Raw genomic sequence first — 24,861 nt, 5'->3', positions numbered from 1 at the left:
TGTATTTTTTCAGGCCATGAATGTTTTTAGCAAAAATGAATCCTCCATGAATATAATACATCTTCCCTGGCCAAGGGTTGCATTCCGGTCTACCTACATATTCTTCGCAGAAAGCCTAAGTGAATGTAACCCCTGAAATATATCAAGGATGTGAATATAATTACACTTCAATTTTAATAACAAGTTCATTATCTAAGCAATATCAGATATTTTTTAAGTGTCATAATCAAAGATTATTTTGATTGTTATCTAATTTTCATACAATCATTTGATGTTATTTTACAGCGAATACAATTACATCATTAATTGCCAAATGCAAAGTCAAATCCCTGTGACTTAAATTGATTAATTGTTTTATAGAAAGCACAGGACAAAGCCAGTTTATCTAAATGTCTATTTAAAACCATTGAAAGTTGCTGTGATCTGAGCCTCTTAAAACATTTATAGTATTAGGCGGTTTATCACAGCAGCCTTCAGTGTTTGTAATATCTTAAAGCATACACGTTATGCTATTGGAAGAACTGATTTTGTGAATATCATCAAATTGGTTTACATGTATTACGTTTAAACGTAAAAAACCCCAATGAAATTGGCACATTTCATAAAATTGAGATTTGATGGTATTCTTTTTTCACACAGTGATAGTTAGCATGTAACAATTGTTATCATATTTATTTATCTAACTCTTGTTATTTAATTTTTAAATTTCAATTAGACACTCAATAAACCCCATTTTGGAATTTGAAAATTAAAGAATGAATTAGGTAAATGTGACACACAACCGTCACTTGTGGAATCTCTATGTTAGTATTGTTAATTTATGTGTACAATGTAATTGTACTAACTGTTCTTCCAGGCAACCACAAGCATGAGGATGATGTGATGAACCATTAAATACAATGATATAGAAATTAGGCATTAATCTTACCAGACTGCTTCATGTGATCTGTTTTGTTAACAATAAAATATTAACCAAGGATATCAATGTTGGACTGATTTATTATTTCTTTGCGACAGAACAGCAGAACAAGGTGATAAGAGATCATTGACTACAAGTACAATGGGTTAAAGTGCACCTCTAGCATGGAGTCTGTCCTTTGTCAACTTAAGGAGGCTTATCACAGTCAACTGAAACGGCTGCAATTATCTTAAAGTTGAAATTCTACAGATTTAGATTGTTCCAGATGAGTGATTCCTGTAGACAGCTGATTTCTTTAGAGGAGTGATCTAATTAAACAGGTGATCTGTAACGAGAGATCTCTTCAGATTGGTATTATATTGACCAGAAAGGTGATTTCTAATAGGCAGGTACAATGTTATGTTTATAGACCGGTAATCACTCTAGACAGGTGATATCTCTAGACATGTGATTGCTCTAGACAGTTGATATCTCTAGACAAGTGATATATATATAGACAGGTGATCTCTATAGAAGGTGTTTTATCAAGACAGGAAATATCTATAGACAGGTGGTCTCTCTAGACAGGTAATATATATATAGACATGTGATTGCTCAAGACAGGTAATATCTAGAGAAATGTGATCACTCTAGACAGGTAATATCTAGATAGGTGATCTCTCTAGACAGGTAATCACCCTAGACAGGTGAGTTCTCTATACAGTAATATATATATAGGTGATCACTCTAGACAAATGAGATCTCTAGACAGGTAATATCTATAGATAGGTGATCTCTCTAGACAGGTATTATCTATAGACAGGTGAGTTCTCTAGACAGGTAATATCTATAGATAGGTGATCACCCTAGACAGGTGAGTTCTCTATACAGTAATATATATATAGGTGATCACTCTAGACAAATGAGATCTCTAGACAGGTAATAACTATAGATAGGTGATCTCTCTAGACAGGTAATATCTATAGACAGGTGAGTTCTCTAGACAGGTATTATCTATAGACAGGTGATCTCTCCAGACAAGTGATATCTATAAACAGCTCATCTCTTCAGATAGGTGTATCTCTCGACTTGATTTCTTAAAACAGGATGATATCTTAAGACATGTTATTTCTCTTGACAGCTAGATGATCCCTTTTACAGGTTGTGCCCCTTGGCAGGTAGTATTTAAGCTCTTCTGTGTTTTTTGATGCAAAGAGTAATAATATATATCCTTAGAATAGGTGTCAACCGCAACAAGCTTGGGATCAGTTAAATTTTCTTTATAAGGATAGTCTACCGGTTTCACCCGAACAGTGGACTTCTTCAGGACGATTAAATGACAGAATTTGTCCCCTGAAGTACTAAAATTTGGGGCACATTTTTATTGTTGATTGTGACGTGAACCGCTAGACGTATCCTAATAAAGAAAATTCAACTGATCCCTGATTGTTGGGATTGACACCTATTCTTAGTTTCCCCTATTCTTCAATCGCCCTGTATACTGGTTGGTAATGACTTTCTTGGTCAAAGGATTACTTGTTACCCGATCATATAATGCAATAAATAACCATGGCCAATGTTTAGAGTCATAGGGGTTAATTGTGTTAAGAGGCTTTGAAAGTGGTCCAGTGATCAATATTGAACCAACTCGGAAGGCCATTATTACAGCCATCTACAGGGCACACACCATCACTATAGTTCCACAGAGAAATTGTTTTTAAGTCTCAACCACATACCTTTTTTTGGGGTCATACATATAAGCTTAAACTGCTCTGTTTTGTGTACCTACGTCAGATAAAAACTTCAAAAGAACAAATAAACTATTTAAGAACATACTTAAAACTAAATAATTCAGTTGTATGAATGCACATGTTCTTCTTATCACTACCCTTCAAATCCAAAAAAAGGATACTCTTTGTACAAAGTTTAATCCCATTGGTCCAACGATTCTTCTCATCAAATTTTGTCAAATTCTGCCCAATAAATGGTCAATCGCATTAGAAGAACCATAATTTTAAAGCTTATATATGCACCTCAATTTCCATTATTGGGACATTCTCACAGGGGGTTGGGGCACACCATCCAAATTTAAACCCCTTGTCCGGGGTTGTCACATACCAAATTCATTACAAATGTCTTCAGTAATCCTGAATTAAGTCTTTTGACTTGATCCGAGTGCCATACAATGTATGTTGTTAATGAAAGTGACGTGTTTTAATCATTCTTTGCATCCATGGTAAATAGATTAACAGGAAGAGAAAGAGTTGGAAGAAACTAGTCTTTGGCAACGTGATCTTATAATCGATTGTGGACGATACAAAAAGGTGCTTCATGTATTAATGGTGTACACAATTCAATAAATGAGACAACACATAGATACTTAAATTTCCTTTATTATGTACAACATATAGTTAGAGAACAAATTTTATTTGTCCAACAGAAAATCACGGAACTAGAATTCAGACTGGAATTCTACAAATGGCATTTATAATAAATAACCAAATCAGATATTGTGAAAAGGACAATAACTTCTTTCTTAAAATTTATGTATATTTAAAAGTGTGTTAGTCCCAAAAATCCTAGTTTTATTCAGTTTAGGTGTGATCTATATGTATTTCAGATCCCAAAATCATTCAAAGTCTGCAAAGCTTAGAAATAATCAGATTTGCACAAAAAAATCCACTAATTATTTCCTCATAAACAGCAAAGGAAAAGCATGGCCAGTACATGTACAACAATGCATTGTTTGCATATCAAAATTCCTTGTTACATTTTATCATGGCCAGGTGGATACATCATGATGAATGCAAGTGACCTTTCCAATCTTAAAATAGCCTCTATTGCCACAGATTGCAAAAAAGTCATGTGAAATTTGAAAAGTAACATCCATTTTTTATGGATTTCTCCCTAATTTGATGCAGTGTCTTCTGTCTTTCTAGAAAATGCCGTTCCTTTCATCACATTTGCCTTGTTTTTACACTGAATACAAGCATGTTTATTATTATGTCAGTAAGTCTTATCACAGGGACCAGAACATGGCAATAGCCTTGGTGATTCCAACATCATTGTAGTTAAAATGCATCATGCCTGCAAAGCCCAGGATCGAAATAATGTACCATAAGTACTGGACAGGTGGAAAGAACTTCTCAACGTAATCTGTTAGCACTCCATGAACACCCCTGGAAGGAAATGGAAACATATTTTGAATGTGATTCATCAGGTTGGAAAAAGTATGAATAATAAATGCATTTCCACTCATTGCAAAGGAAAAAAATGTGTTGGAAAGCTAACAAATTAAGTTGTGCTCAAAACAAACATTGAGCGTTTAAAATGGAAACATCTGAGATTTGGTTTGTTTGTGTTTTAAGTTCTTTTAACAGCTATGGTCATAAAAACATCTGAGAAAAAAGAATCAATTAAACCATTTTACATATGTCAACAACTGAAAAGAATAAACTAATAATCAAAAAGAGGCCTGATCAATTCTTACCTTGAGACTATACTTCACGTATTCAAAAAGTAAGTAATATTATAAATAAAAAGTGCTGATAAATGCATAAATTAAGTCTAATATAGAAGATAAAACTCTCTGAAAAACTGAGATTACAAGCAAATGTTTAGCTTAAATGAACTTTCTGGCCAAATATCTACTTCTGAAAAGGAAGTAACAGCTGAATCTGTGTCAGAGACCAGGAAAGTTGAAATAACACAAAAATTTATTGAATATATTTGCATAAATTTAAATTCAGGAAAAAAAATCAGAGAACAAAAATTGTTTACAAATAATTACGGTATGAAGAATTTCCAAATCTAAAATAAACAAGGCACCCATTCAGACAAACTGAAACAAACTACCACAGAACAAAACATTCAAAGCTGTATGCAGTAAAAGATCAAAGCTAGATTTACTTCTAACCTAAGTTTATAACTGCATGTATAAATTAATGGAAACCTACCAATGGCCATGAGCTAACACTGTGGTAGTTATGATGAAGTCGGAGACTGGGCCTCCAAGATAGATACAGGCAGGCAGAATTGGTAACATCGAGATGGCTACCACTCTTTCTATCTTCCAGTGAGTGGAGGCCAACATGGAGTGTCCATGCTGTTTCTCCTCTGTAAAAAAAAAGAAAAGAAAGGAAAATTAGCAGTCTAAAATACATTTTCCCACCCATTTTGGGCAATTTCACCTTAAGCTTGCCTGTTTTAGACTGGAACAATCATATCAATATCATGACCAAACCTCAAACTTAACTTAATGGATGGATACGCATGCAGTGCACAGTACCACTAAATCAAGAGGTATCAGTGTTTCATTTACATCAATCATCCAATGTCTTCTCAAACATTCATAACCTTTTATTATGGGTGATAGTAAATTTTGTATACATGTACTAAGCCATAATGGTGTGAAGTATTACTATTTGGAAAGACTGCTGTCTGATTTAAAAATAAATACTGCAATATATACGGGCAAATCTGTATTTAAAGACCAATAAAAAAAGAGGTCTCTTAACACAGGTGGTACGTCTCTTATAATTTAATACAGGTTAAGTTGACAATGAAATCAATCTAACGAGGAACTTTGAAAGTGGAATCTTTATACAGGTGCTTGCAGGTTTAGGTTTAACTGTAATCCCATCTTAAGGTGGCTCCACACTTTCGCAATTAACCATCAAAATTCGTTGAAACTTTCATATAATGGTTATGCAACTATGTAGAGTTGATTTTATGAAAATCTAAACATTCCAATATTTTTGGGACTTTTTTGGAAAAAATACCAAAAAATTGAATTTTCGTCAATTTTAATATTTTCCGTTTTTTTTGTGAATGGCATTGTTCGGGAAAATAACAACAATCAAAAAATGAAAAGAAGCATTACTAATTAATTCTTCAAATATATTATTTATCGCAAAATATGTAACACATGTTACACAAAGTGTTTTTTATTGAATTTGTACGGATAAAAGTGATTATCTACAAGCTAAATGCAAACAGGACACAAAGATCTATACATAGAGAGTGGGAAATTGAACAAAATATACACAATGGCTTTATAATTAATTTATTTTACATTTTACAATCACTTTGATCCGGGTGAGAATTATCTTCCTTGAAAAAAATCGGAACTCTTTGCAGAGGGATGAAATTTACACAATGACAGTTGTCTCTGTTTACATATAACAAAAATGATGGAAATAAATCAAAAATATGATATCAAAATTATCAATTTATTGTTCTTTAATAGAACCAAATTACCCTCAGTCATGTACACTTTGGACATCATTCCACAGTCTGCTAACTAACGGTATATTTATAAATACCTGTCAGGTACATATGTGACCAGATATAAATACCTGTCAGGTACATATGTGACCAGATATAAATACCTGTCAGGTACATATGTGACCAGATATAAATACCTCTCAGGTACATATGTGACCAGATATAAATACCTGTCAGGTACATATGTGACCAGATATAAATACCTGTCAGGTACATATGTGACCAGAGGCTATCGCACTCACACACGCATTTCATAGGGATCTTGATATTTTACAAAACATTATTTTCACAGAGTAAGCAGACAACATTTGTAAACACGATTTAATCGACAGAGCGCAACTATCTCAACAGCGAAAATTATAACGACCTCGAGCTTATGACCTCGTGTAAGCACGTGATATGCACATGTGAGGTCGGTACGTCCGCATTCCATGTGTTTCCTATATGACCTTCTTGAGGTCATCTGGTCTCATTTCACTGTCTTCCCGTGAGTCTGTTTGTGTCTATGAATTGGAAAGCTTTATTCCTGAAGTACGTGTGATTTTACATTTCCCGGTAAAATCTTGATATCGGGTGTTGACATATCATCGGCACGCACATGTCCTATTGTTTACCAGGGGCCTGTTCGTTTATGCGGAACAACCGGTTTGACCGTTTATAAATTGAAACAATTTTGGGTATAAATCCTGGCAAACCTGCAAATGTGTATGCAGGCCTTGCAAGGCATTCTCAAGGCTCGCCTGAAAGCAGCATCAGATTACTAGGTCTGACCTTATTTGATAAACGAACAACAGGGGTCCGATCGGTTTGAACGTTAATAAACGAAAACAGCCCAGGTGTAACTATATTTTGCACTACGATATTGAATGCCCGATACCGGAAATGACGACACGGTGTACATGCACATTTCGATCAAGATAATCGAGTCCGAGGTGTACTTTTTCCGGAAGTACATCACGAAAAAGGACGCTGATGACGATGTGTGGAGCCACCTTAAATATTAAATTATGAAAATTCTATTGTTATGTCCCTTTCCAAGATAAAATCAATATTCTATGATGAATTCTTTTAATTATAAGTAATCAAATGATAATTTGCTCACATGGATACACTATGACGGTAAATGCATTTTTGCAAGTAGTATACAGTCTAGTTGCCCATGTCAGAATAAATCATTTAAACAATTCATTGAAGTTCCACTGTAGAAAAGATTCTCCCACATGCAAATGGCTTAAAAAATTGGCACTACTATCTTAATGGACATAATATTTAATATATTCAACATTGATGACAAGTCCTGTAATATATTTACCTGGTGTAAATGGCCCTCTTCTTGCACGGAAATATTCTAGACTTGAAGCTGATGATGAGGTTGAGAAGATTTTAGCAGATATGTCTTTTCGAATATGGCAAGATAAGGCCTTCTGTACTGAATTTGGCCTGAAGAATAATTGTCTTGCTCCTGAAATTTAAGATAATGCATCATATTAATTAACTATCTGAAACAGTATTTAAATATGAAATTGAAATATTCATGACCTAGCCCGTGATAAATCAGCAGATCTTATCAAGATTGAAGTTAATTATACATAGGGGCTTGTCTGTGTAAGGACCAAATATAAATCCATAAAGTAATTTTCATAATGTCTGGTCGTTTGTCCGACTACAAGCGGCACCAAATAGTTTGGGCTGTATACATTAAAAACTACATCTTTTTGAGTCTTTTTTCTTTCGATTTCCTTCTTTACTCTTTCTAAATGTAAATAATTTATATGTCAAACATTTTGTTGTGATAATAAAATGAAGCAGATACACATACTGAAATAATTTTGGACTATAGATTGTAGTAATATCAGAGTAAATAAATAAAATATAGTGTGACTGCAGTGTGTCATAAAAAAGATGGACACAGAAACAGATAACGTAGTAGTGTCGTTCAACGATGAGATTGAACACAATTGATGTTGTCATTGTTGAGAAAAAGAAGTGATTGGAAACTGACTTTTCATGATATTGAGATGATCAGATCATCAATGAAATTAAATCTATTAAAGCATTGTTGATAAGCAATGTATAGAACATTGATGTTTCATTTATTCTGCAAATCTCACTTCAGGGCTCAGACACATCCAAACACACATGCATATTTATAATATAAACTACTAGTTGCTTATGAACCGAAACGACAGCTGAACGTCTGCATTGGGATTCATTTTGGAAAACATGACCTTGAACTTTCTTGCTAGACATGAAATAAATGACCGGCATTTTGATTCTACGAGTATAACAATGGACGAGAAAAGTTTGGCATTATAAGCATTTCATATATATCACAACCAGTTAGTGTGACGACTTTTTTAAAAGCGCAAAATTGTCTTATCACAACATAATTTACCTCCGCAACCACGAAGAAGTGAGCTTGACGCCATATTGAGAGCGGTTCTAAGGGAGGTAACGCTGAGTCAGTGTTTCAAAGGTGACACACCAGTAATATTTGCAGGTCAAGAGTGAAAAAGATAAAAAGATATTTTCTACAATTTCATCGTATTTGATATAAGAAACACGACTGACGCAGTTTGAAAGCCCCTTTGTCCCTATCAATATCATGATAAAATCTTAGGTGTATAATTTCATGAAAAGTATTAAATTATTGAGTTTTTGTCTACTTTCCCAATGTTCAACTAGAATCGAATTCAAACTGTTAAACTGAAGCAGCATTTCAATTTTATAACGTGTTTAAGCAAATCTATACTATAGGCCTACCCTACATCTGCAAATCAGTTAAGTGAAGTAATGTTTCATCACGTCTAAGCGACGACGTTTGATCGTATATATCGTTCGTGACATTAAATACATGTTAGGTGTTCCGTTTAAATATGCAAATGTTCTTCTGATTAATCCTGTTGTACTGTTCGCTTTGTTGGCAATTGACAGTATACGAGCACGAAAGTTTAAATGCTTATAGTCACATACAGGTCGTCATTTCAGATGATATATTTTCGAACTGAATATTCTCCCAGTCTTGAAATGTACTTGACTGATGTACACCATAAGAAGAAGAAGAAGAAAAAGAAGAAGAAGAAATGATATAATTCCTCTTTTCTTTGGGTTAAACCACGGACTTAGATAATCTAATTCTGTTGTTTAACTGATAGTATTTCGCACTTACTTGGATGGAACTTTAGTAACCATATATTTGACCACGGACTTCCACCTAATCTAATTTCTAGATTTGACCAATTTTGAAGCTCATCCAGATCTTTTTGCATAATTTGAATATTATTCCTTCTCTTTGTCTGCCTATCTAATATTCACGGTGTCGTCTTCATATAGTATCGACAGGGATACAATAATTTCTGTCGGTTCATTAAAAGGAACAGCGAACAGGGCTGGACCAAATACACTTGCCTGGGGAAAGCCACTCCAAACCGAATATTTTCCAGATAATGCACCATATATCCAAATATGGCCAAAGACTATCACTTTTGGCGACTGCTGCTGAGAATCAACACTTGGTTGCCATTAAGCTGATATTTTGTAATAGCCTCTGATGTGGCACCTTATCGAGGGCATTCATGAAACCCAGATATATTCCATATCAAATTGGTCCTGTTATCTGTTATTTGTGTCATCTAGCATCGCATATAAATCCATCGACATTAATTCCGTAAGCATACATTGTATATCTAGTGTTCTGCATGAAACTCAGTATTCGTGGTTTGTCCGTTAAAATTTCAACAGATCCGTGACCTGTATTTGTCTAATAAAACTACTCATTGTCGTGGGAACTTTTTATAGCTAATACGATAAAACTGAAGTATAACATTGCTGTACAATGTGTAAATTTAAAGCGAATACCGAATGAATTTAACTTTGCTAACGTAAACAGTTTTGACGACCAGATACGTTGCAAACAGATACGTTGTAAATGGTTTTATAATTGTAGCTTCTAACAAAGATACTCTAGATTCCAATTTTTGTTTCGTGGGATTTTGATGGGAACAATGTCATCAGACCTTTTACAAACTGTAATTGCATCAGCTGGCTTAAATTTCGAGGGGAATATCTTCAAGTCTTAGGAAATCCAAAGACATGAATGCATGTATATAATAATGGTTAATTTGTGTACGTTATTGTAGATGTTCAAATTTTAACTACTATAAATGGATTTTAAAGGATTAATTAAAGAAAAGCTACGAAAGAAAAGGGTGGGATATGTGAGGATAAGGGATCACATCACTTGGGAAACACGTAACGTAAATGTTGACTTTGGTCACGTTTCTGTTTTAGTGCATTATTTTCCCAGATAAAAGAAGGGAATCCAAAGAAAAAAGACTCCAAAATATGTATTTTTTAATATACAGTCCTAACTATTTGTAGCCACTTGTAGTCGTCTCCTGGTTGAGCACGTCTTCATTCGGCACCGATTTCAAACTTTGAAACAGAGAATGGAATATCTCTTTATTAATTAAGAAGAAAACACGTGTGTTGTGTAAACAATACCTCGGACCCTGTCGAACACATAGTCGCCATTCGTTGGATTTTGATCTGGTGACATCTGATGCCTTCCCTGCAAGTCAGAAGAATGAGAACAATGGCAATTGAAACTTTTAGAATTGTAAATAAGTTGTCACCTGTATGTTTACAAGATTTATTAAAGGTAAAACAATCTAAATATTTTTTCAGATATAATAATATATTGGACATTCCAAATATAAGAACTACAACCTATGGTAAGAAAAGTTTTTAATTTGCTGCTGCTACATTGTGGAACAGTCTTCCGGACCATGTCAGGACGGAAAACAGTTTCTCTCATTTCAAGATTCTTATACAGTCCTGGAATGGTTCAGAATGCCGCTGTTCTGCATGTAGATAAGCTTTCAGTTAATTTCAATGTGCCTTTGTGTTATTATTGTCCATTTATATTGCATATAAATTGCTCTGCCATTTTTAGTGCTTGCTTATTTTTTATGTGTGCTTTCTCTATTTTTAGTTTGCCTTCGTGATTTTGATTTTATGTTGTTGTATAATTATGCTTGTATGTATTCGGTTAAAAGCTCATTAGAGCTTATGTTTTGTAGTTTGTAACTATACCGAATTTAGATAAAACTGTCATATATAATATACTTACAATATTTATGAGATTTTATATATTCAGTTTTCCCGGCAGATATTGCATCGTCAGATACACACGGCTGATTTCGAAGGTAAACCAAGTCTCGACTGCATCAAATAATCGGACCAGAGGAAACTACGGTGAAAAGTTTCGGTAGTTTCAGTGTAATACTGACACATATAAGAACTCATTCTGTCCACGTACCATCACTGACCAGAACAACCTCCCAGAGGATCTGGTAAAAACGTTTGAAATTTTATTATCAACGAATTAACTGCAAAGCGCACTCCTCCAGCCCTGGAAATATACTAGATTTGGAGGTTTCTCCCAGTATTATACAGATAAAGATATAGCCTCATATGAACATTGTTAATTAACTAACGCTGTAATATAATATATAACCATGTAAATAAATAAATATATTTGGATTCTGATTACTGCTAGTTATCGCCTATTTGAGTAGAGAAACTGGCAAATACATACGCATAGGTCTATTGAAAGAAAACATTTTTTCCCAACTGAATTAGAATAGAAGAAGAATAAAATTATGTCCTGATTGTCCGAAATATATTTAAACGGCACTTTTTTCATGCTATGATGCACCCTCTCAATCTTATATTATGTTAAGAGTTGGATTTAAAAAAAACCTATAGAATTGATATAAATTTATGCAAATTGTATGTATGATGCGTTATGACAACATAGATTTGTACTGTCAAAAATATCGATCATGTCCATAATCACAGCTGCACAAGTATGAATACACATATTAGACCTAGCTAACAAGAGCCTAACGCAGCTAGCATTTATTCCTGCGATATATTGAATTTGTGGTGAAATACATTGAAGTTGAAAAGGGTCATCTACTTTCGGTAAAAATACCACCCCGCTGATGATATAATAATTAAATATGCACGGAAGTCGATTGCTATCAAAGTCCGTGTTATAACTTATGTATAATTACTCTGAACACTATAGCGTCGTCTAGTGCCTGTGCTGAACGTGACAAAATATCAGGTCACTAGTGCTAGTAACATGTTCAAGGAAAGACAACTCTAACAGATCTGTGCATAGACTTACGTTCCGGACAAAGTCAGGACACCTTTTTGTGTCACGTGCCCGAGGATTACCTAATCAAAGGTAACTAAGGTGAGCTTTTTTTTTGCAAACTAAACTCTTTTGTTGTTACAGTTTAGCCACAGATCTTGGACATGCAGGCCTGTATTATTTGTGACGGTAGACCTAGATGACTCTGTGTGTTCGTCAAGCTGCCCGGTAGGAAGTCACTGGTGTACACTCGCATCCGTTACCGAACACAGGGGCACGCAGCTACTAATACTACTGATCTTGTCGCTGGGTCAGAGGCCTAGCGTAACAATCGACTGAAAGTCTAGTTAAATTAACAAGATCAATATTAATAGTAGCTGCGTGCCCACGTGCCCTGAGGAGCACACGTGCACAGGGACCTGGACAATTGTTACAGCTATATTTGGACCTACATGTTCAGAGTAATTTTACATGTTTTAGTCGTTTAGATTGACTTTCGGTAAAAAAATACCACCCCCAAGAGCGGAGTCATTTTTACCGAAAGTCGACCTAAACCCTGAAAACATGTAAAATTACTCTGAACACCTTTGTTTAGGTCCAAATATAGCTGTAAGAAATTCTCAGATGCAATGAAGGAATGACAATGTAACCTTAGCTTAATTTCACATCACAGGTGCTCGGGTTCTGGAAAATATGTGATATACATAGGCCTATAGGTTAATCACATCACTGTGCTAATAAATAATTGGGTTCTAGAATATATATAATATAAACGTTATCTACATGTCTCTGTTAACACATCCCCTTATACTAATAAATATAAGGGTGGGGGTGATAGCTAGTCTAGTGGGGTGCAATTAAACAGATAATTAATTATATTCATATTCAAGAACCCAATTATTTATTATCACAGTGATGTGATAAACCTAAATATATCACATTTATTCTGGAACCTGTGCACATGACAGGGATGTGTAGTGGAGGGATTTACAACTCCGAGCCCAGTGGCGAACACTTATCGTCGCTTTATTGTTTGTTCACTGAACCTTGAAGTCATCGAGGGAACTACTCTGGCCGGTCTGCGCTTCCGCGCTAGTGTCAGGTTAAACTCGCACTTGCTTCCGGTGTTATGTCAACACATCGCTGATCGAAGTGTTTTCATTGCGGTTATCCACGTTTACTGGACTGTGTATTAGTAGGTCTTCATTTTATTACAGGAGAAATGTTATCGTTGCCACCATGTCTAGCTGTACAGTAGTTGTGTCGGGAGATATTATCGTCTGTATCTTGAGTTTGTGTTATATTTTGGTTTGTACTCTGATGGAGTCGGTTCATAGCATTCACGATCGGATACTTCAGCGCTTTTGAAATTGTCTCATCATGAATCACACATCATGTCAACGTCTGATTTTCTGTCTTGGGATGATGACATAGATTTAGAACATTTGTTTGGAGAGATTACAGAATATAGGGAGTCGGACATTTCAGACGACGATTTTGACAGGGATCTGTTTGTTTGTTTGTTTGATTTTGTTTAACGTCCTATTAACAGCTAAGGTCATTTAAGGACGGCCTCCCTGTGTGCAAGATGCATGCGTGTAGTGTATGGGTGTGTATTTTGGGAGGCTGCGATATGTTCATTTTTGTCTTCTTGTAATAGCGTGGAACTGATGCTGACTTTATAGTGCTACCTCACTGAAACATACTGCCGAAGACACCCAGCAGGACGCCCCACCAGGTCACATTATACTGACAACGGGCGAACCAGTTGTCCCACTCCTTATTTGCAGAGCGTTAAGCAGGAGTAGAAACTGCCATTTTTAAAGACTTTGGTATGTCTCCGCCAGGGGACAGAACCCAACGCCTTCCTCACAGGGGCGAAAGCTCAACAAATGGCCAAAAGTGAGGCATTGTCAAGGGAGACATTAGGAAGAAGAAAGTTATTTAGAAAGGAGAGAAGAGATAAGTTCCCAAATTTAGTCGCCTCTTACGATCATGCAATTGGGGGCAGCAGGTACAATTCTTACGCCCTACCTGCAGGGTCAGCACAGGGATGTGTAGTGGACTAGTACTCATTATATTAAATTGTACACCCCTGTAATCGCGCAGATTCGGCAGTCAAATAAAAAATTGCTTGTTTGTATTACGTGCCATTTTCATTAGACCCTTTTCCACAAGTGCCTCGGATTGGGTACCGTCCCAGTTGGGTACCGCCACAGTACTGTAGTGGTCAGTTTCCAGACCAATAAAAACAAAAACACTGACATACCACAAATAACACCTGAAAAAATTACTCCTCTTTTTAATTTATTGATATCCCACGTTTGAAAAATGGTGGAATATAGGCCTTTTGTAAGAAAATTTGATCTAAGCATCGAGATGCCAACATGGTTTTACTGAAAATGACAAATGCAAAGTGATACAAACATATTACAGTAGCTCTTTTTGAAAAAAAAATAACACATTAATAATAACTCACCGTCATAAGACTACTCCCCTACAAAATAAAATGTATTAAGCTTTACATTGCCGTTAATTTTGAAAAGCTTGATTAAATACTTAAATTTGATACACAAAATGGGTGGTAATGAGATTTTTTCCACCCAAACTTTTCAAATGTTTACAAAAAAGTTCGTAACATAGCGTGCAGTTCCTGACCAATAAAAACAAAAATACTGACGGAGGATAAATAAAAATACATCGGGTCCTGTGACACCATCTACTACTTCCACCAGATGTAATATAAACAACCTACAGCAACAAGATAAAAAAAAAATGTAGTAATACTCAGTATTATTGGTTTGTTTACACACCAATTTCACGATTCAACCACGCTCTGATGAAGCCATAACTTGTCCGTATCATAGAACACCGATCAAGGGAGATAAGCCAACCTCACTCGGAACATATTTACTAAGGCAAAGAGGAAGTTGCGTATCCCTCCATTACACATCCCTGGCACATGACCATAATTATGAACATGCATCTCCTGTAAAGTAACAATATTTATCACATCTTGACATCAATGGAATTAGACTAGGTAAACAGTCAGTGGAAATGAATTTGGTTCAACATTTTAAATATACAATATATTCTTTTTTTTGACAGTCAAAATAATAAATAAGTCTACACAGTATTTAAATCAGTAAAGAAACAATCTTCATATTAAAAAATAAAAAATAAATTGCCTTTCCATTTCATATTAGAGTACAATACTAAAAGATTTCCTTAGAAAGCAGTCTGTCAGTTTTCATAGTTTACACACAATTATAATATGCTATCCCTATTTTTATATAACTTTAAATTTACTTAAGCACTGAACTGTATGCTTTCAGTTGGCTTTCATAGGTAATATGAATGCCAACTGGACAAAAATGCAAATCCAACATGTACATGCTAGCATGTTTCATTGAATTTTCCTTTGTCCAGTTGGCATTCATGTTACCTATAAATTCCAACTGAAAGCAGTTCAGTTAGGAAACCGTATTTTGGGATTTGCGCCGGTATATCTAATTACCTTACCCACCTAATCAGTGACGTGCAAGTATTTTTGTCTCATCACATGCATGTTAAATATGTATCAATACCCTGACAGGTGCGTTTATACACATGTTTGCTCAAGCGGCCTTGATTGATTGAAACCTCAGGTTCAATAGACACCTGACGATTGGCTGTCAAGTGTTTTATACATGTGCCCACTTTTGTTAACCTTGTCCGCATCAAGATATTTGCCATGAGTATCGGCCAGTAATTTCAAACATCATCATTATGACATCACAATTAATAAAAATTATTGTAGTAATTTCATATATGATGATCACTCTACAGTTTTGGTCTCATAAATCAATTCATAGCTGACTGTGTTTACATATTGACAATGCAAAGCAAATGTATTTATTTAAAAAAAATGAAACATATTTCTAACATATATATGGTGGTATCGGTGTTGTTTTTACCTACCGGTAAACTTTTCAACAACCTGTTTCTTTATAATTGCGAAAATGAAGCAATATTTTTATTGAAATTGGGAATGTATTTCTCATTTTTTTTGTCATTTTGGGAAAATAAGTCACTATTTAGGTTTTCGTCTATAAAGCTTAGCAAAAGGAATCACTGGGTAAGAAATACAGTTGCATTCAACATTCCATGTAGTGTACTTTGGTAAATATGTTTGAATTAGAATTCTAATTAGGCCCCTTGTTTCTGTAATATCAAGAACATGAATATATGAGATGCTGTAACAAGTTAATTGTGACTGTAAATTAATGGAAGTACTGGATAGTCGTGATTTAATTGTGACTGTGAATTAATGGAAGTACTGAATAATCGTGATTTAATCGTGACTGTGAATTAATGGAAGTACTGGATAATCGTGATTTAATCATGACAGTGAATTAATGGAAGTACTGGATAATCGTGATTTAATCGTGACTGAATTAATGGAAGTACTGGATAATCGTGATTTAATCGTGACTGTGAATTAATGGAATAACTGGATAATCGTGATTTAATCGTGACAGTGAATTAATGGAAGTACTGGATAATCGTGATTTAATCGTGACTGAATTAATGGAAGTACTGGATAATCATGATTTAATCGTGACTGTGAATTAATGGAACTACTGGATAAACGTGATTTAATCGTGACTGTGAATTAATGGAATTACTGGATAATAGTGATTTAATCGTGACTGAATTAATGGAAGTACTGGATAATCGTGATTTAATCGTGACTGTGAATTAATGGAAGTACTGGATAATCGTGAGACTTCAATAATGTTTATCATGTCCAGTTTATTTTCAAAACAGATGAGATACATTTTACCATTCATCTTCATGTTGTAGATTCTGATGTCGACTGAAATGAGATTGGCCGGGATGCGGATCACTTTGAAAAGTCATTCTAAATGTAAAAGTGAGTATTTAAGGTAGCTGTACTGTATAGATCCCCTACCAGATTTAAAAATAAGCTGTAACCTTGATGATCTTCTTCTTCGTCGTCGACTTCTTCCTCTCCTCCTTCTTCTTTGAATCTCCAAGGATGGAGTGATTACTGTCTCTGGATACTGTGCGCGCATGTGCTGTAAAGATAAATTTAGTGTTGGTACTGTGACTTCAATCAAGATGTTTATCTAAAAGGTAGAAAGGTGTGTGTGTGGGGTGGGGGTGGGGGGATGTAGTGTCCCATGGCATGACTGTGAGATTATATTTGTAAAGCAGTGCAGTGCATCACAGTCACACAATTTTTGCACAAAGACATGTTAAACTTCGTCTCCTGGGCGACTTAGGGGCAACAGGTGTTATGTTAGTCGGGCAGATGGAGAGGAGATATATTGGAGGCTGTACTGTTTGTGGATAGTCTTGCCATGAGAACGAGGGAGGGGGGTGGGTGGTTGGGGGAAAGTGAAGTCAAGGTGTGGAGTTCAGACCAGCCTTGAATGATTCAAGGCTGTCTGCCTCTACCAGTGAGGAAGGAAGGTTGTTCCAGTCCGTTATCATCCTTTGCATGTATGATGACTTGAAAAAGTCCTTGGAAGCCTGTATAGGACGATAACGGTGGCCCCCTCGTGTCCTGGAGTCGGCCTTGGTGAGGTACCAGTCGGCTGGAATAGCTATAAGATCTTGAGTGATCTTATAGAAGTTGACCAGTCTGGCCTTCCTCCTATGGTTCTGCAGGGAGTCCCACTGAAGGTTGTTGACCATGTCCGACATACATCCTGGTGTTCTGGAATGGAAGTGATTGTGGACATATCTGGCCGCTCTTCTAGATCTGTGGACAGCCTCAAGCTGGTTGATGTGCTCTGCAGGGTATGGATCCCAGGCAGAGCATGAGTACTCCAGTTGAGGTCTGACAAGGGCAGAGTAAGTGAGAGTTTTGACCCGCCTGGTGCATCCAGACATGTTGCGGCATAAGAATCCTAGAGTTCTATGCACCTTAGCTGTAATGCTGTTTATATGTGGGCCCCAGGACAGGTTGTGTGACAGGATTACTCCCAGATATTTGCTCTCTGTAACAACTTTGAGTGATTGCTGGTGGAGTGAATAATTGAAGCAAATAGGATGTGGTTTCTTTGATATTCTGATGACAAAGCATTTATCTGCATTAAAATTCATTTGCCAATCAGATTCCCATTTCTGTAGCTCACAGTCTCTGACTGTGTTGATGACTCGATAGAGGAAACAATCGTTGGAAAGTACAAATTCAGGAAGGTCATTAATGAAGAGGAGAAAAAGTAGAGGTCCGAGGACTGTACCTTGTGGAACCGCCCAGTCCACGGGTAGAGGAGGAGAGCAGATGTTGTTGAGAAGTACTCTTTGTTGTCTGTTATGTAAGAATGATTATGTCCAAAGAAGAGAGTTGTTAGGGATTCCATAGTAGTCAAGATTGTGAAGTAAGCGTTGAAGGGGGACCTTATGAAACGCTTTAGAAAAGTCTAAAAGCACAATATCAATCTGCTTGCCATTGCCTATGTTACTGGTGATGTCATCTAGTGTGGTAATTAGTTGAGATTCACGATTTTGTTTGCGTCTAAAGCCATGTTGAGAGACTTGAGGATGTTGTGAATGTCCAGATGTGTCATTATGCTGCTATGGATAATATGTTCCATTAGCTTGCTACAGATGGAGGTGAGGGACACAGGCCTATAGTTAGAGGCTTTGTCTCGGTCACCTTTTTCGAAGATGGTAACAATATTGTCCGATTCCCAATCAGTTGAAACGGTTCCAGTGTCCAGAGACAGTTGAAATCAGAACATGATAAAGGGAGCTTATTGGTGTGACAGTGAGTGTAGCACCTCGGTAGAAATGGTGTCAGGACCCGTAGCCTTATGGATATTTAAGCCCTGTAGAAGTTTTTCAACTCCCCGCTTTGTGACGTGTATGTGGTCCATATCTGGGACTAGATTCCTTGGATGTTAAATTTTCCCGTGTGTATGCTGACTTAAATTGGTGGTTCAATATGTCAGTCAGGGTCCGTGGATCGCTGTAAAGAAGGCCATCATTATTGGGTAGTGGGGAAACACCTGAACTGTCTGTTTTTTTTTTATTTAATGTAACTCCAGAATCTTTTTGGATTACTAGTAAGGTCTGGGCTAATAATTTCTTGGAGATATTTGTTTTACCTATTTGTTAGCCTGGATTGACTGTATAATTGATGCAATGATGTGATATTCGTCATCTGCCCATTTGTCCTGCATCATCTTTCACTTTAACATTAAGATTCACACTAGATATCATCACATAATGCTCACTCAATTCTATAGGCGCTCATTTATTGTCACGAGGTACGACAATGTGCAGTTTTAACTGCGTGTTTAAATGTCGACAACTTAGTAATAACGTCATCTTCTGAGACAGTAAAAACATTTCATGATTAACATAAAATGTTGTTTATACCTGTCATGGTTTTTACAAATATTTCATTTGACAATGCACTTTTGGGTAAAATATCAACTGTCATATGGGTTAAAGTGTCAATCCTCGAATAACATATAAAAAGTTAATAGGTATCTGGTTGCTTATACTTGTCAAAGAAGTATATTAGACTTCTAAGAAGACACACTTCGCCATAATGCTGGTTTTCTGGCTGTTTTGGCATATTTGTAAGTGGAATACCCCGTATATATGTGTGGTGCTAAATGGGAAAACAATTCAATTTTCTATTTAATACATGTTTTTGAGTAATGTGTTGCAAATATTGCTCCATCAGAAAAGTGCTGGAATTTGTTACGTGCTATATTGGACGCCAGGTTCTAATGCCTTTAAGCTTGACAACAATGCAGAGCACCATTTTGAATGGGTTTCTATATGCAATTCTGCTGTTTGCTGCTGTTATTTGGAAAGATTTTCAAACAAAAGTTATATCAATTTTGTAGTTATGCAAATACCATGATGTTTGTTGCAATGTAGAACAAAACAACCCCTTATTCTGCCGTTGCTTCACCTAAACTTGAAAATGAAAATCTACGCAGTGAATAGAAAGTACTGTTCTGATCGGACAATACTAATAGTGATGTCTTCATTCACATGTGAAGAAATTACATTTCATATATCAAACGGAGAATTCATGACATTTCGCATTTAAAATGTAATATAAAATTGAATTTTGTAGGTGTTCTCTATGATATTTTGTAGGTAGTATGTAGCCTCAATTTCCCAAAAGGTTTTTATGCATGGGGAAGCATCGGAAGTGGACAGAGTACAGATCAAATCCCTGCAGCGCTTTGCACTGCTTAGGGGCTTGAAAAATATAGGGCCACATGGCAAAAGAATGATGATCCAAAAAATTAAGCAAACATCTGCCTAATTTGTTTGTACTTTCAGATGCCTAGTGAGCACAAATCCAACAGGCCTTGTGTGGCCTCGTGGCTGCATGTATACATCACTTTCCCTATTTGTATACCTACATGAAGACAATTTGTGATTAATTGTATGGATAGTATAGTTGTTTTGGATGAAAGGCTATCAAGTTTGTTCAAATATATGTTCTTCACCCACTTCCAAGGTCACAGGGGTCAAATGTGTGGAAACATATAAGTGACTTTTACTGATTAACCAAGAGGCCTAGTGTGATAATATTTGCCAGTAGCATGCTGGGATTAAGGGCTATCAAGGTTGTTGAAATGAATAACCTTTTGATCATATTCAAGGTTGCAGGGGTCAAATGTGTGAGACATTTAAATATTTTTGTTTTGAATAATAACCAAAAGACCAAAGTGATGAAATTTTGCCTGTAGCTTGCTAGATTAGAGGTTTATCAAGTTTGTTCAATGGATTGACCTTGGCCATTTTTAAAAGGTGAGAGGGGTTAAAAGTGTCAAAACTTTTAAACAGCATCTGAATAAACCGAGGCATGGGAGATGTTTGGCCAGTTGAATGCTAAGATGAAGGGCTATCATGTTTATTCCAATAAATTACCTCAACACTGTATCAAGGTCAATAGGGTTAAATATGTTGTAATAATTAAACAACTTTTTCTATACATGTATAACCAAGAGACCTATAGGATCATGATATTTGGTCTGTAGCTTAATGGTGTTAGTGCTATGAGGTATTTTATCCGAATGAGTGACCTAGACCAACTTTGAAGGTCAGATTATCAAAATAAGTTAAAATCTTCCAATAAAGATTCTGAAGTCGTAGAGTAAGGGTAATAAAATCTCCCAACAAAGACCTGCTATGTATGGATAATTAACAGGTAAGCAGCACAAGTCCAGTTTTGGCCTCTTTTCATGAAATGTACTTGGAAATAAATTTTCAACCTAATTAGTTAGGTGGTCTGTCATGTGGCACAGTGGTCATAGCTTTCTTGCCTTTCACCAAGATGGCTGGGTTTCGATCCTCCAATCAAATAATGAGAAGTAGTTATAATTGGGTCAACTGCCCATCCAAGTAGATTTTTTCAGAATATTCTTGTTTTCTCCCACTTTTAGACTCCATGTGAGTTTCCATATGGCCCAACAAGAGTGACTAATAAAAGCTGGAAACACTTGTTACATAAGTGTTGGATGTACATATATTGAGGCCTTAGGATATTGAACTAACATGAAAAAATATAAAAGTTATGCCCCTTGGTCTCACCCTTTGGCTTTTGAGGTAGGGTTTACTTACTTCAGGATGTTAACCCCCCCTGTGATTTTTCTCATTTGCAACATAATGTAAATATTCTTGCATACTAGAACTAGACCGAGATATCTGCATTTCCGGTGGTGCTGGAGAATTCTATCCGACCCATGGGTCTGGATCGCTTTGCTTTGGGGTCAGTCCGGGTCATTGGCATCATATGCAAATGAGAAATGTGTGGACAGTTTACAACTTTACTAGGAGAGCAGCTACTTTAATGGGTTTTAGGTAATAAGCAAGAAATAAAATCCATCCCAGATGTGAGGAAGGGATAAGGTTATTCAAATCCTCAGGATAAAATATTGAGCAAAAGACCCTCGGCGAAGCCTTGGGGGTCCTGCTCAATATTGTATCCCCTGGGTTTGAATGACCTTATCTATACTTCACATCATCCCTATCTATACTCACATCAGGGATGGATTCTATTATTAAACATTTTTATTCATTTATTTCATACTCAGTTGACGTTGAAGACCCTCGAGGCTATAATATTGGAATGTTTATTTGCTATAGCAATGTTTATTCTCTATTTTCAGTATGCCTGGGTATCATAGTGGTTGTGCTTTTTGTGATCATTGCAAGGTGGAGTTCTTGCATAAGGCTGTATTGGAACGACTGGAATGGAATTGAAAGACCACATTTTGCATGCATGCCTTTTCAGGGCAGATTGGCCAACCAGATGTTTCAGTACGCATTCATGTATGCGTTTTCCAGGGACAAGGAACTGGTTATCATGATGTCAGAGGCAAAGGAAAGTAACATACTCTCTTCAACATTTGAAATTGAATTCGGTCTAAATAATGATTATGGATTTGGATTAGGAAAAGGAGATTGCCTCTGCTTCCAAAAATATGAAGATGATTGGGATTGTGCTTATGATAAACAGTTTGAAGAAATTGAGAAAAGACAAGACAGTTATTTGTATGGCTATTTTCAATCCTGGAAATACTGGAAACATTATGAAAATGAAATACGAAGCAACTTTCACTTTCAAGAACATGTCAAAATATCTGCTCAAGCAGTTTTACAAAACATCATACAGAAAAGTGGCAGTAGTCCGGCCCGTGGTGATATTCTTGTAGGCGTACATATTCGTCGAGGTGATTATGTGAACAAGGCAGTTTTTACTGAATACGGATATACAACTGCCACTGAACAGTATTTACATAAAGCTACTCAATTTTTTCGAAAACGTTATAAAAACCCAACTTTCATAGTTTGCTCAAATGATTTTACCTGGGCACGAACAGCGCTTGGGAAATTCAGTGATGTGTACTTTGCAGAGGGAAACGCCCCTGATACAGACATGGCATTGCTCTCATCCACAAACCATACAATTATGACTGTTGGCACTTTTGGTTGGTGGTCCGCCTTTCTGACCAATGGAACAACAGTATACTACAAACATCCATATATTGAAGGATCACCCTTTAGCAAGCAGTTCCATGACAGCACCACAGAACACTTCTACCCGGGTTGGATTGGACTGGAGTAACTTGTATAATTGTGTACATTTGTATATACAGGATCTTACGTGAGTTTCCATTTCATATGAGATTTATGAAACAACTCTGAAGAATTTTTCAATTTAGCGAGCCTCTGGCAAGCTAAAATGAAAATTTTGTGACGAGTTTCATAAATTTCATATGAAATGATAAGGAGTGTAATATCCTTTTTATCACATGATCATGATTGATGGCATTTATTCGTGTAAAACGACAATTTTCATGCAACCTAGAAATGTAAAATGCCGCCTTTTTGACTCCAGTGCGTTAGTCTGTGACGTCATGTACTTGTCCTGAGAGTGACGTCACAATTGAAACAATTGAAATTTACAACCAATCACAGGGCTGATAGGTCATATTACATGGGTTAATATGCAAAAACAATATGACATGGGTATATTCTCTGGATAAGAGTTAAGATTATGTGATATTTTTTTTTAGATATTAATAAAATAAGTGAAATCCAAATGCAATCAAACTTCCATAAATCAAACTCCGATGATTCAAGCTTCTCTGTGTGTCGAAGTCCAGAATTTTCCCCAATTAACACTATACTAATTTTCATCTCATGAATCAAACTTTTATAATTCAAATTTCTCGCTGTTTCGAAGTATTATCAAGGCCCATTCGTTATGAAAACATTGACAATTACAACTGATAAATCAAAGTGAAATAATTACCTGTACTAGAACATTGAAGTGTCTGGTGGTTGTTTACATAGCATAGGCTAAGGAAATTTAATTGACAGAGAAATATTGAATTTGATAAGATTTCCAATATTCAGATTTAAAATTAAATGTATTAGCCTGTGTTTCGTCACATATTTTAAGATTCACATTCTGTCCTGTTCTGTCTTTTTCCAGATAGTCCCACAAAGTTTGGAACATCGAAGTTTGACTGTATGTCATAAAAACTTCTGGTGTATTTCATAGTATTACATGTAATTAGATTTGTTTTTAACCAGATCGGTTGCAGCATAATGAGCTGCAGCTAATCCTACTAAAATATACATTGCTAGGCACTCAATTTACATTACAGCTACAAGAGCCCAGAAATACAACTTAAATAAATTCTCAATTCTGATATCTTCAAAAGTTAATAAGAATATTTATGTTCAGAAGTCATCTCTGTTTGAAACAGTGGATTGATTGTTGGAAACCCAACACAAGACTATTTATGAGGTAATGTGGAAATTTAAGAATATCATATTTGAGAAGCCATGTGATATTGGAGTCAGATCTTCTAAGTAAGGACTGATCAGAGAGATTACACGTATTAAGATTAACATTAAAGTTCACTGTCTTTACTAGGTTTAAAAACGCCCTCGATATATTGCCAATATGATTGTCTGATGTGTTTTTGAATTTGATGCTTAATTAGGTCTTTAA

The 24,861-nt window shown here is 35.8% G+C and overlaps 2 protein-coding genes across 3 annotated transcripts; one reads left to right on the top strand and one right to left on the bottom strand.

The window, feature by feature from the left end:
• Positions 1-3,275: 3,275 nt before the first annotated feature.
• On the bottom strand, positions 3,276-8,665 carry LOC110466478 (putative succinate dehydrogenase [ubiquinone] cytochrome b small subunit, mitochondrial). Its single transcript, XM_021522989.1, has 4 exons — positions 8,580-8,665; positions 7,497-7,646; positions 4,855-5,014; positions 3,276-4,077 (listed from the first exon to the last, which is right to left on the bottom strand). The coding sequence occupies exons 1-4, from the start codon at positions 8,611-8,613 to the stop codon at positions 3,918-3,920; spliced, it is 504 nt and encodes a 167-aa protein (XP_021378664.1). The 5' UTR covers positions 8,614-8,665; the 3' UTR covers positions 3,276-3,917.
• A 3,688-nt stretch (positions 8,666-12,353) lies between these two features.
• On the top strand, positions 12,354-23,539 carry LOC110466462 (galactoside 2-alpha-L-fucosyltransferase 2-like). 2 transcript variants are annotated; one of them, XM_021522965.1, is made up of 3 exons: positions 12,354-12,440; positions 17,193-17,262; positions 22,505-23,539. In XM_021522965.1, exons 2-3 carry the CDS (start codon positions 17,199-17,201, stop codon positions 23,461-23,463), a joined length of 1,023 nt encoding a protein of 340 aa, XP_021378640.1. In that variant the 5' UTR covers positions 12,354-12,440; positions 17,193-17,198; the 3' UTR covers positions 23,464-23,539. The 2 variants fall into 2 exon arrangements, with proteins under 2 accessions (XP_021378640.1, XP_021378639.1); XM_021522964.1 differs by having other exon boundaries at positions 12,370-12,449.
• Positions 23,540-24,861: the final 1,322 nt, after the last annotated feature.

This window comes from Mizuhopecten yessoensis, unplaced genomic scaffold (assembly GCF_002113885.1).
Source record: "Mizuhopecten yessoensis strain PY_sf001 unplaced genomic scaffold, ASM211388v2 scaffold11133, whole genome shotgun sequence".
NCBI classification, from domain to species: domain Eukaryota; kingdom Metazoa; phylum Mollusca; class Bivalvia; order Pectinida; family Pectinidae; genus Mizuhopecten; species Mizuhopecten yessoensis.
This window is presented reverse-complemented; position numbering and strand designations above follow the sequence as displayed.

Bases quoted from the DNA above. Each gene is read 5' to 3' on its own strand.
- LOC110466478 (XM_021522989.1), bottom strand. From the start codon at position 8,613: ATGGCGTCAAGCTCACTTCTTCGTGGTTGCGGAG. The intron at 5,015-7,496 runs GTAAATATATTA...TTTTTTTTACAG, and splicing joins AAGAGGGCCATTTACACCAG to AGGAGAAACAGCATGGACAC. The intron at 4,078-4,854 runs GTAGGTTTCCAT...ATTTCCTTCCAG, and splicing joins GTGTTAGCTCATGGCCATTG to GGGTGTTCATGGAGTGCTAA.
- LOC110466462 (XM_021522965.1), top strand. From the start codon at position 17,199: ATGTCGACTGAAATGAGATTGGCCGGGATGCGGATCACTTTGAAAAGT. The intron at 17,263-22,504 runs GTGAGTATTTAA...CTCTATTTTCAG, and splicing joins AAGTCATTCTAAATGTAAAA to TATGCCTGGGTATCATAGTG.